Genomic DNA, 11902 nt, shown 5'->3' with positions numbered 1-11902 from the left:
GTCACAATCTCTACAGCAGTTACATCTTCCACTTTCAGTTGTGTTTGTTCCATTAATGAAAGCAGAGGCATCTCTATCCTTTGCAGCAAGTCAGCACACAATTCTTCAAATTGTGACCTAAGGAAAGAAATGGAATTAACTAAAGAATGCCTGTCCCAACACTAAGATTTCCTGGTATTCTTGTTTCCAAACTTATGCTGACCAGGTCTGTTAACTACACTGCAAAGAGACTTAAAGCTAAACCCCTGTGAGTAGGCTGAAGTGACAACCATAGACAAGATCGTATATGAACAGCTGCTTATAGATTTTCCTACGCTGCTATCAGTGTAGTTAAATAAGATAAAGGTATTGTTTGGGCAAGTGCTATGTATTTGCCTCTCAGCAGATGTTACAGATAAGAATACAGAAAACACTCATACTTCCTTTACAATGAAAAACTGTTGCCTAAATACTGGAGAGAACAAAAAAAACCCCACCACTCTCTTGGCAGTAGTTACAGGACTAACTGATTACAAATTAAGTTGTGCCTGTGAGTGTGTGCAAGAGATGAGACAGACAGACACACAGACTTCATTTACACTCAGGCCATAATCAAGTCATCCCCCATAAGCACCATTTCTGTCCTCCACTTCTCCGCCAATATCCACAGTACAATAAGAACAGAAAAAAGGAACAAAGCTTCAGTTGTTGCTATCTGAAGAGCATTATGGGATTTAGTTACCTAAAATACACAGGAGGCCTAAATACGCAGCCAACCCCCCTGGGTCTGGTTTGCATGCATCAGCCCATGGTTTTAAGGATGTGTCATTCCACAAAAAGAATTCAAGCTTCTTAAGCATGCATTATTACACTGGAACATTGCTCAGGTAGCTGAACATTACATTTCCCAGCCTTAGTTATTCTAGCATTACAAAAATGCCACAGCTATTCAGCACTTGCACTTAATTTTAGCATAGTAAGTTTCTTTCAAACATGGAAAGAAACACTTCTTTAATATGGCCACCAAAGCAACTGCCTGTCTTGTATAAAACTCACCTGTTCATTTTCCCAGATACATCAGTATCATTCATGAAACACTCAATATTTAGGGGAATGTCTGTGCTGTTTGAACTCATTAGTTTCTTCAGCTTCTCACATTCCTGATACAGACGAAGAAGAGCCCGAACTTTTGCTTTTGGATCCAGTTTGTACTTTGCTTTTATTTCTGCACAAAAGTAATCTACTAGCTTTCCATCAAAGTTTCTTCCACCTAGGAAAGGGTCAAATGCTGTGCCAAGTACCTGGTTTGAAAGAACACAATTTAGCCTTACACTCAGTAAAAATCAAATGCAATAGCAGTCTTCCAATATCAGCAGGCCTTTGCTTCAAAAAGGCTGGGGACAAGTCAGCCTATCTCCCAATACACAGGCTTAAGTACTTCAATCAACCACATCAGCCAAAAATTGCTCTTCCCTTTTACAGCGGAAGCAAGTAACTAGGTGACAATCCTAAGCATTCACAATTTTAATCCATACACATCCATTTAGATAAAACAAACTAAGTGATAGCAGTTGTATTGTGTATCTTACATTGGTGTATTGCAAGGAATTTACAGCCCCTGTTTGAAACCATCCTAATGAAATGAAGGACACTGATAAAAATCTTCACCTTTTGACTCGTTGCCACTTCCTCTGCATTAAATTACTTCAGAAGTTTAAAAACAAGGCAGGTTTACAGGCTATTTGATTCTAACATCTCAAACCCTTTTATTTTCATTTAATCTTACTACCTTTAGTTTACTCTTGTTGAATGCACAGGCTGACACTTGAAATGCAGAATGTCCCATATCAACAAATACAACTATCCGTGGCTTCTCTTCAGGAGCTGGAAGGTCTTGTTTGTAAATTCCGTAATTCAGAGCCACTGCAAAACAAGTGTCAGACATTATCAATGCAATGCCTAGTGAATCTCCAATCGCATGCCATCACATCCCTATGAATATTAAGCTATAGGATCAAGAGCAGCAAGACAAATCCAGACATACACCTATGCAAGGTCTTACCTACATGGAAGTTTTATTCCATTAATCTATGTTGTAGAATCTAAGAAGCAAAACATCCTTCCTTAGTCATGTATATGCTCTCTAAGCATTTAAGCGTGCAAAACTAAGAAGCAACAACTCTGTTCGGGGGTTTTCTACTTTCATCTGTTTATTAACAACTCGGGTTTTTTACTTTGCATAGTAATCCATAGTAATCAAACACAGAGCATCTTTACAACAAAACCCAAACCCAGTTTTGTAATTACAAGGAGTGTCTCCCAGGCATCAAGGCTTTGTCTGAGAATGGTATAAATGATCAGTAGAGGCTGCAAAAGGGAAGAATCTCAGTCTATACAGAATATCTGGCAGTGACAGTTTGTGAAGTGCATCGAAAGTGTAAAACAGAAGCCAGTGGGGCATGTAAACACAGGATAATAAAGTCAAAGGACAGAAAACAGTTTTGCAGCAGCATTCATTCTGGATGGATAGCAGTGTCAAAGCTAGGCAGGAGGCTGATGCAGTAACTGAAGATAAATAAAACCCTAGAGAGTCTTGGCTACATGGTTATGCAGGGAAGGCTGAGATTTTGGCATGAGATAGAATGTGCAAGAATATACATTTGCCTATGTCGAAAATATCCCAAGATGAAGATAACAGCCAGGATAGCAGACAGATGATCAGGCAAGAGAGTTAGAGCATTAAAGAAGGTGGTAAGGAAGGCCCGGAATACGTGCTCCGAAGAGCAACGTTTTATAGTCACACTGCCATCCTCTCACTTGAGGAGAAAGGGACACCAACTCCCTCTCTCACATCAAAAGCAGTAGTTCCAGACCATCTGGAACAAGGACAGCCAAGTTTCCCACTGATCAGAGACTTGAGATTTATGGATTCTGGTGTCTAATGAAGTTCCCCTGCAGTTGGTGCACTCGTTCTCATCTGTGTGGATTCTTTGGGGTCTGTAAAAACCCAATACCAGCGCTCATTAATCCCTCCCACAAGCAGTCATTAAGAGGTGGTTAATTAAAAACAGAAACTCTATTTCACAAAATGTATCTGTTATATCCTTGAGATCTAGATTTGATTGAAATCGTGTATTGGTCTTTCATTCATGTAACATTTGTATTTGAGCAGACTGAACACATTGCCATTGTTTCCAAACTAAAAACAAATTTATGAACAAAATTTGATGAATCACAGCAGAATTTGCCTTTCATTAAAAACAAACTACTTTACTTTTCTGCCCTATTATACCTCAGGAGCCCTTCCCCAAAGATATAATCAAAGATTGTTACATTTAAAATATTAGAAAAACTTGGATAGTACTCATTAGCCTTGCAAGGTAAAGAAAAGAAAATTAGAAATGCTGTGTGCTACACAGTAAAGAAAGGCTGCTAAGGGGATGAAAGAGCTATCTGCTGTTCTGGGGACCGTTCATCCCAATGGCAAAGCTTCTAAAGATCCTTGCTAAAAAGTCCGGAAAAGCTCTCAAGGTTCTTGCATGGCCATAGACTGGGATGATGTGTTCTGCCAAACAAACAAAAAGGAAGTGACAACACCTTTTTTGGCAAGGCCTTTAGTTGGCTTATGTCACCCCATCATGAGAGGTCATCTCTGAATCGGGTGTGAAGGATTACTTCTGCTTCAATACAGAAATGGGTTGGAAAGGTACTCTTTTTTGACAGCTAAGGTTGGAAAACACACTTTTTTTGACTGCTAAACTAACTTTTTTTTTCTTTATGGATACAAAGTTTCTCCATAAACATACTGAAAATGGAATTTGAAGATTAAAAATAGAGGGTTGGATACTCATCCTTTCTCCTCCTCTCCCCACAATCACCCTAGAGAGGTACAAGCCCTGTAACTCAGAAGAATCCAGGCACATGGGACAAAGCGTACCTACTGTGGGGTTCACACTTACCCAGATCAAGAATTCACACTACCACATGTTCTCTTTAGCACCCTGCTATATAAATAAAGAATTAAGCTAAAGCTGCATGACAGAAACATGCACCTATGGCTTTTGCAATGATACGGTCAGATTTGCTCTTCACTAGGTGCAAATACATAGTGTTCAATGTAAAGATCATAATACTGGTGAAACAACTACATTTACTAGAAATCCTATTCATTACCATGTACATACTCATCTAAAACTGATTCCAGAAAAACATTTTAAGATACCACTCCATCAATGCATATTTAAGATTGCTTTGCTCCTTAAAAAAATAAAATATAAAATTCAGAAGCATGAATCCAGCTGGTGCGCACCAAAAATGCTCACAGGGAACATTCTCCCAAAGTAAACTCCCCCCTACTTATCTAACTAATGTGGGCAGTGGGAGCAGAAAAGTAATTGTCTCCTGGTACAGACCTCTACTTCCCAATCCTTCCCCCAGGAAACAAGTGCTGGTTATTATGCCATTTAAAAACATGGAACAAATGCTCTCTCACCAAATGCAAACAGAAAAATGCAGGAAGACAGGGTAAGAATGCTTGTTTTAAGAAAGACCAAATAAACTCTTGGTTCTGCCAATGTGTTTTTAGAGTTCTGAAGAGATTAGCAAAGGAGACCAATTCCCTTTTTTTTGTGCATGTTTTAAAACACCACGATTATACTGACAAAAGCCTTGGAAATTACTAAGCATTGACGCTTAATCAAGGAACTTCCTTTAAGAGTGGCTAAATCCCACAACTGTGCATCATAAGGTTTCTTCCATGAAATCTGGACAGTAAACTAAATGGACAAGTAGTCCAGGCACATGTGGTGACTCCTAATTAAGCACTCGGGGAAATAACTATCACTAAAGCTTCATCTCTTCTACGCCTTCACACAGAAGACATTAAAATGAAAGACTAAATCAAGAGAAGAGCAACAAGTTTTTCGAACGTTTATGTCTCACATCTGATTTTTCAAATCAGCCCTGTTTCTTAGGGTAACTAAATGCACCCTCTATCACACTTTTCATTTGCAGAAACTGCTGTTTTCCCCTACTTACCTGCTGTCATGTCATTCATTAATCTAAGACAATTTAATCCAACAATCTGAGCTGCATCCAGAAGAGACCTCCTTTCAGCATCTGTGAAAAATGATGGAACCTGAAGAAAGCAGGTGAGAATGGGAAGTTATTTCCAGAAAATGAGATAGAGTTTATTTGAAAGTATTAATTTAAAAATTGTATCTATTCACCCTTTGAAGAATACACTTGCTCACTGCAAGTCTTAACATACAACTACCGTACTGAATAGAGACTTCAAATATTCTATTCAATCAGGCTGAGATGAAATTAAACGAGCATCAGCTAGTTTACATGAGCAGACACTAGTAAGAAACGAGTTATTTGTACACAAATGCTAGGAACCTTAATTACTGGTGCAAAATATGAAACTGGGTATTATGGAGACAGAGACATGAAAAAAGCTTAATCAGAATTAGTAGATGTATTCCTGTCCAAGAAAGTAAAGGGGGGGGGGGGGGGGGGGGGAAGTATGGCTACATTACAGATGTGAGAGATGCAAAGAAATAAGAGATAACGAATAAAGAGAATCTGGTTTGGCCAAAATTACTTTGGGCAAGAAGTGGTAAGAGATTCCGAGGGGCTATGTTGTTGAAAATTTGCTACAGATCTCTAGCATTGGCACTGGACAGTGACCTCTGATGTCCTCAGGGACAGAAACTACATCATTAGAAGACACTAACTTTCCAGGGATTGACTGGAGAACAAACTCTTCTAATAACAGAACTAAATATTCCTAGATGCAACACGAGACAGACTTGTTCAAAGAGTCATTGAGAACACAGAGACAGATGTTATTTTACACTCAGGCTTTGCAACGGAATGACTGTTCTTTATCTGAGGTCATTTTCTGTGCAGTCATAAATTGAAAAAAAAAATTAACTTACTGAGAGGATGAACATAAACAGCACAGAAACTAAGGTTTTCAGCTGCCAGAGGGCAAGCTTTGATAAACAAAGGTGTCTTTAATGAGTGATTAGTGTGCTTAGTCATAGAAGAAAGCTGCAGCAGCAGAGTATATACCTGGATCCCAGAAATGTTCTGGGTCCACAAGTTCAGAGATCTCTAAGAGAATGAGTTCATGAAGGGGGTCAGGGTCTGGAATATGGAAGCAACCCTGGGATTTCTTCAAGCCAAAAGCTCTAAAGCTAGTTAGGATTAATCCCTTTGTAAGTGCTTATGCAGTGCTCTCTTTCACTCTACACGAATAGAAACAAAATGCCCTCAATAGCTGAAGTTAAAAGACATAATGTTCCTGTGCACTACAATTACTTACAGAAATAACACAGTCTGTTACTGGCTTTTTCAGGTTACTCTCTGCAGTCTCCTTTAATTTAGTCAGTAACATAGCTGAAATCTGTTCCACACTGAAGATATGCTCCTCATCCATGTACATGACCTGGATAGAAGCAATAGGTAAAATAATTCCATTATTTCAACCGGGGGAAAAATTACATACATTTAATGTTTTTTGATACACTGCTGACTAATACTCTTTCAATCATGTCACGCTTAATTATTTCATTATAGAACTTCACTTTACAACTTAATTTCCCAGTTGAGTGTCTACAGAAGCAATAATTCCATTTTCACAGACTTAAAACATCAAGAACCATATCAACTCTATAGATGAAGGAAATGGCTAGGAAGTGATTTGAGAAGTGACACAAGTCTAAAATGTGACTAAAGCTAGACATGGTCACACAGCATTAAGCCAAAAAAGTAAAAGCCATCAATTTTCAAACTGCTGCCAACTGTAAAAAAGTCCAGAATTACTTGCTGACTATTTTCCCCTGACATTTTTATGCTTCTGCTCAAATATGCGAAGAGTCTCTGAAAGGAAGAACTGCAGTTCACCTATGCACATAAAACAACTAAAAGCTTAAGATGAAGCTCAGCAAAAAGTTTATTTGTTGCTCCCTTACCAAGAAATTATTCTTGAATCACCATTTTTCTGTGTAATAAAATAAATGGCAATGATGAAGTGAATGAACACGTTACAGTTGATTCTTGAAAACAGCACTTGCCTTTTATTCACATCAGCCCAGTTTGGGGAAAAATTAAGCACTTCAGTTTTAATAGAAAAATTGTTCTCTAAACATCCCAGTTTTAAATACACAGCCCTAAGCTAGGGTCTTCGTTAGTGAAACAGCAGCATCTGTTAGGCCAGCAAGGCTTCATTATCAGTATTTTTATATACTTCTGTAATTGAATACAATGTTATTAACTGCACCTATTCTAGGAAAAGCTGACATTGTGTCAGCAAACTCCTTGAAAGGTAAGCAAAGCATTAGTTAGTCAAACCTGCAGTGTGGTACAAACTGGTTTTGAACATCTGTTGCAGGTAACTTACACCAGGCAGTCCGCTAAAGACAAACATGTCACTCATTTATAGTAGTTATTCTAAAGAAGAGTTCCTACTACTTTATAAGGAATTTTTAACCACATAATTAGACTGTTGCAATGCATTCTACAAAAGAGCAACAAAAAGGTTAATACCTTGAAGTAAAACCATATGACCTCATAATTATCTTAACAGTTTTTCTGCTGGGATGTTTGAGCTGGATGTGCAATTTGCCAACAGGGAAGCTCACATTTCAGCAATTACTCACAAATGAACCTTCATTTGATAGTTAACATCCACCATTTAAAGATGAAGCTGTCTATTCATGCAAGAGCTCTTCTTTAAGAGAAAGGTTAGAGAAAACCTTCAGGGTAATTAAATGAAAACCGTATTTTCATGACTAGGTGCTGAAATGTAAACTTTTAAATTTAGCTATAAAACCCAAAAAGATACACTGCAAATTTACCTTTACCCCAACTCCACCATTCTTCATAGGAACCAAATCATAGCTCAACTTCTCTTTTTCCTTCTGAACAAAAGGATCATTAAATGCACGGCCATGGAATCTCTTGAAGTTAGATACTGTGTTGTGGGCATGAGTTATTTGCTGTAAAGAAATACAGGATATTTAGAAATCCACTCTTAATCAACCTGCAATGTTCAGTGCTGCTCTGTATGCCCCCAAGCATCAGTCAAGTTTTAAGACAACTGCTCACTCGTCACATCTGCTTCTATAACACCTGTAATTACTAACTGGTACTTTGTATCAGCTCATTACTACAGAAGATTACATGAGTCAGAGATATGGATACTTATAGACCATAATATATTAAGTATTATAAGGATTATACAAGTATCTCTAAAACATCAAAGCAATCAGGTGACCAATAACAGGATCTATAGTGCCTACTACTTTAGTCACCTAATTTAGACAGAATTCAAACAATTAAAGATAGAAGCCAGCTTCACAAGCATTTGCAATGCCTGTAAACTGGCACTCCAATCCCAGCCACCTCCCCTCCAGCTGTTCACTTTAAACCCCATTACATTGAGTGCAAACAACTGTTTCCACAGTTACTAAGTTTCAAGCTGGTAAGTCTCCCCATACATTTCAATACTTACTTTTTTCCCCTGAGCTAGGTCTAAACCATGGCATTTCCCTGTTGATATTCACCTAGCAGTCACTCAAATTCTTGCACCAGACCAAAGAAGGATACAGTGCATAGACAACAGCAAGAAACACGAGACTCTTTTTTGGTAACCATGTGAGTTTAAAGTATATGCTAAACTACAGCATAAGCTCCCCACAGAACCAACTGACCTAGAGAAGAAGCATTCTTTACCAGGAATGCAATGCAGAACAGAAATTAGACTAGACCGGCCTAAAGGAGATACTGCAAGTATCTCAGAGTAGAATGAATCCTATGCTATTGGAGAGAAACTGTAAAAGTGTGTTTTCTCTCCAGAATAGATTTAGGCAGGCACCAACAGATTGCATGATAATAACTCAAATGATGAACATACCAAGGAAGATTTCTAGCATTCACTACCCTCAAAGGAAAGTATCAGTTTCTTATTGCATGCAAAATTTTCCATCATGGAATTGAAGAATGAGCTACATCTTATATTAGAAGACTATGCAACTATGACAGTTCTCCAACAGAAAAGCTCCCTGATGAAGCAGGCCATACCCATACTATTAAACAGTAAGTTTCAGAAAGCTGCGTGTGTGAAGAGAAAGATGTCAGACAAATTGCCTGATGGGAATCATCCCTGGTTTATTCTAATCACCAAATAGTGCTCAGCAATTATTAGTAAGAGCACAAGTTAGTACAGGCCAAAAAACATGCCAGGAACTATTCCAGTACTTTAATGCAATATTTAGGCTCCTGTGTCCAAGATCATTCCCCAGCATGGTTTCATTTATTTGTGTAGCCATAACTTCAGAGTACTTGAATGCTACGTAATTGACAGCTGTATTGCTGAAGAACGTAGACGCAAAAATAGTTACCATGCAGTGGGCAGAGAAGCACAAACATTCTGGTAGCTTTTATAGCCTAATTTAGAATTAACCTCAGAGCCTTTACTAAATGAACAATCTTAAGATATTTTTAGAGTAATTGTATGCCATTAGGTCTGTAGCATGTTTTAATATCTTCCTGCTTAGTCACAATTAAGAAAGCTGAGAATTATGGTCTGTTAACTAACATACTGCCCTCATCTCCAATGCTACCAGACTCACCTAAAGGAAACAGAAATTCTCTGAAAATTCACTCCAACAGCAGCTCCTCAAGTGTTAAAGCAAGAGAGCACCTCTGAGTATTATGAGCTCTCTCACACATAACCACACTGTTGAAGTCACCAAAAACTGGGTTTTTTTCTTTTGTTCTGTGGGTTTTTTGTTTGGGTTTTTTTTGTTGGGTTTTTTTTTTAATTAAGAAACTCATTCAAATGAAAGGGATCATTTTACTCCTTGATTTAAGTAGCTACTACACCCTAGGACACTGAAAATATAACTCTCAGTTGTCCACATCAAGAAACTTCTACATTTACAAAAGAAACACAATTTACATCTCAGCTGGTCAGCCAACTGGACTGCTTACAGCAAGAGAAATAAATGCACTGAAATCTTTTATCCTTCCAAGTGTGACATTCTTTTCTTCTGGCAAAAATATTTAGTTTCAACTGCTAGGACAACCAAGCATGAAAGACTCAATATAGTAACATCCTATAAAGGCTAGTCTGAAGGCAACTGTAGTCACAGGTGTTCATCACTGCAAATACATGCTTTTAAATGCAATTCAAGAGACGGAATCTACTTCACTTTCAGCTTACTTCACATTTTCAACAGCATTTACTGGAATAATCTAACAATACTGAAACACACTCGAGAGTGCATAGGATTCAGATCACTTGCTGTTTTGAGTAACAACTCATTTCTGCACAGATGAATCGTACTAGTTTCTGACTTGAAACAGTGGAAGCAGTCAAGTAAACAAAAGCAATGCTAAAATGAAATCTAAGGAAAAAACACAAACATATGTATTCACTTTACTACTCCAAATGTTAACCTGAAAGTTAACTGAAAGTGTATGTGTGCTTGCGAACATGTAACCTATTCATATTTCCTTGGCTGTTCAAAATTAAGAGGGGAGCTATTACAGTGGGGAAAAAAGTCTTCTTTACTGCTCTCTCCATGGAAACCCACTGCAGTCCTTTTACTACAGGAGAGATCCGCACAGGCCCGCGGAGGCTGCACGCCTGGTCTCCACCAGCAGCAGTTATGTAACAACCTACAATACAATACCTGAGGATTTATTTAACCATTACATTCAGTTATTCCAAGATTTGTCAGGATTAAGGCCTCCTTTTAAACTGAAAATACTACTTTAATGAAGAAAACATTCAATATTTCAGAGCACCCCAATCAAAAAAAACCCCTAAGAACTTACACCTTCAAAAACACAGGCATTTACCTTTCAGTGAAACCAAAGGTAGTAAGGTACCTAAATAGCTTTAAAAATCTGAGCTGAAACTCTCCCTTTGCACCTAATTTTAATAAATTATACACAGCATTTAAAATGTTTTCCTTCAAGCGCAAGGAATATCCTACATGCAGCCATTAGGAAAAGAAACCCGATGACCTTAAGTTGTCAGAAAAGGAACACGTTCAACTGGAAAACATTACCATTAATGAAAGCAAGAGCAGTAACATTCTATGAAAAACATCCTGCATTTCTCTGAAGGAAGCACGGCAGCGTAGTGCAGCATTTCTAAAATAAAAAGGCTTGACAAGGAAAATGAAGTTGTTTGGTTTTAACTACAGCAAGCCAACTCTCTTTACACCCACTGGTACTTGAACAGTTTGCACTGGCCGATTTACTGGTATGCACGAATGCCAGGTAACGACCTACCTGGTTTTTAGCCGAAACACCAATAGCTCTGTTTTTGGATCCAAACGAAACCACCGATCTGAAAAGAACAACAGGCTAATTAACTCAGTGCCGACAATAAACGCGACTGAGGACTATCATGGATGCGTTCTCTACAATCGCAAATAAAACACCAAAGTCTTTCTGTTGAAGTGCCATTCTTCCAGCTTGTGGTAAAACAGGACAATAAGACTCTCATCCTTCTTAAAGTCTTGGCTCGAATCCAGGACTTTTCACAATGGTTTATCCAAACAGTTAAACACGACGGTCACAATTAAGAGCTCACACCCAGACTAAATCCTACCCATCTGCGTTCGGCTGCTCGTAGCTTCACAACTAACTCCTGCTTTGAGCCTGAGGCTTTCTACACCTGACCTCAGACTAAAGGAGAACTGCTCTGGGGCAGTCGTAATAGCCCACCCGGCCGCAGAGAGGGAATGTGTGTGTGTGTGTTGTCCCCGTGTCCCATTTAAACCAGGCTGCCCCGACGGGGATTCCCCTCGCAACCGCCGCCTTTCGCAGCCTGCCGCACAATTAGCCGAGAAGCCTCCCCACGGCGGGCTGGCCTCCATTTCCAAGTCAGTGCCCGCTG

At 38.7% G+C, this 11902-nt stretch overlaps 1 protein-coding gene across 1 annotated transcript in view; it reads right to left on the bottom strand.

Moving 5' to 3' along the window:
- HSPH1 (heat shock 105kDa/110kDa protein 1) overlaps window positions 1-11344 on the bottom strand; it is a 22216-nt gene extending 10872 nt beyond the window's left edge. Inside the window, exons 1-7 of the mRNA XM_009327736.1 lie at window positions 11293-11344; window positions 7845-7985; window positions 6311-6433; window positions 5017-5116; window positions 1769-1902; window positions 1036-1280; window positions 1-117 (exon numbers count right to left, since the gene is read on the bottom strand). The exon at window positions 1-117 is cut by the window's left edge and continues 100 nt beyond it. Coding sequence (XP_009326011.1) covers window positions 1-117; window positions 1036-1280; window positions 1769-1902; window positions 5017-5116; window positions 6311-6433; window positions 7845-7871 — 746 coding nt within the window. The 5' untranslated portion in view covers window positions 7872-7985; window positions 11293-11344. The remainder of the gene's footprint in view (window positions 118-1035; window positions 1281-1768; window positions 1903-5016; window positions 5117-6310; window positions 6434-7844; window positions 7986-11292) is intronic.
- Between the last annotated feature and the right edge of the window lie 558 nt (window positions 11345-11902).

This window comes from Pygoscelis adeliae, unplaced genomic scaffold (genome assembly GCF_000699105.1).
Source record: "Pygoscelis adeliae isolate BGI_AS28 unplaced genomic scaffold, ASM69910v1 Scaffold14, whole genome shotgun sequence".
Classification (NCBI taxonomy): Eukaryota; Metazoa; Chordata; class Aves; order Sphenisciformes; family Spheniscidae; genus Pygoscelis; species Pygoscelis adeliae.
The sequence above is the reverse complement of the archived record's forward strand: the minus strand, read 5'-3'. Positions and strand labels throughout refer to the sequence as shown.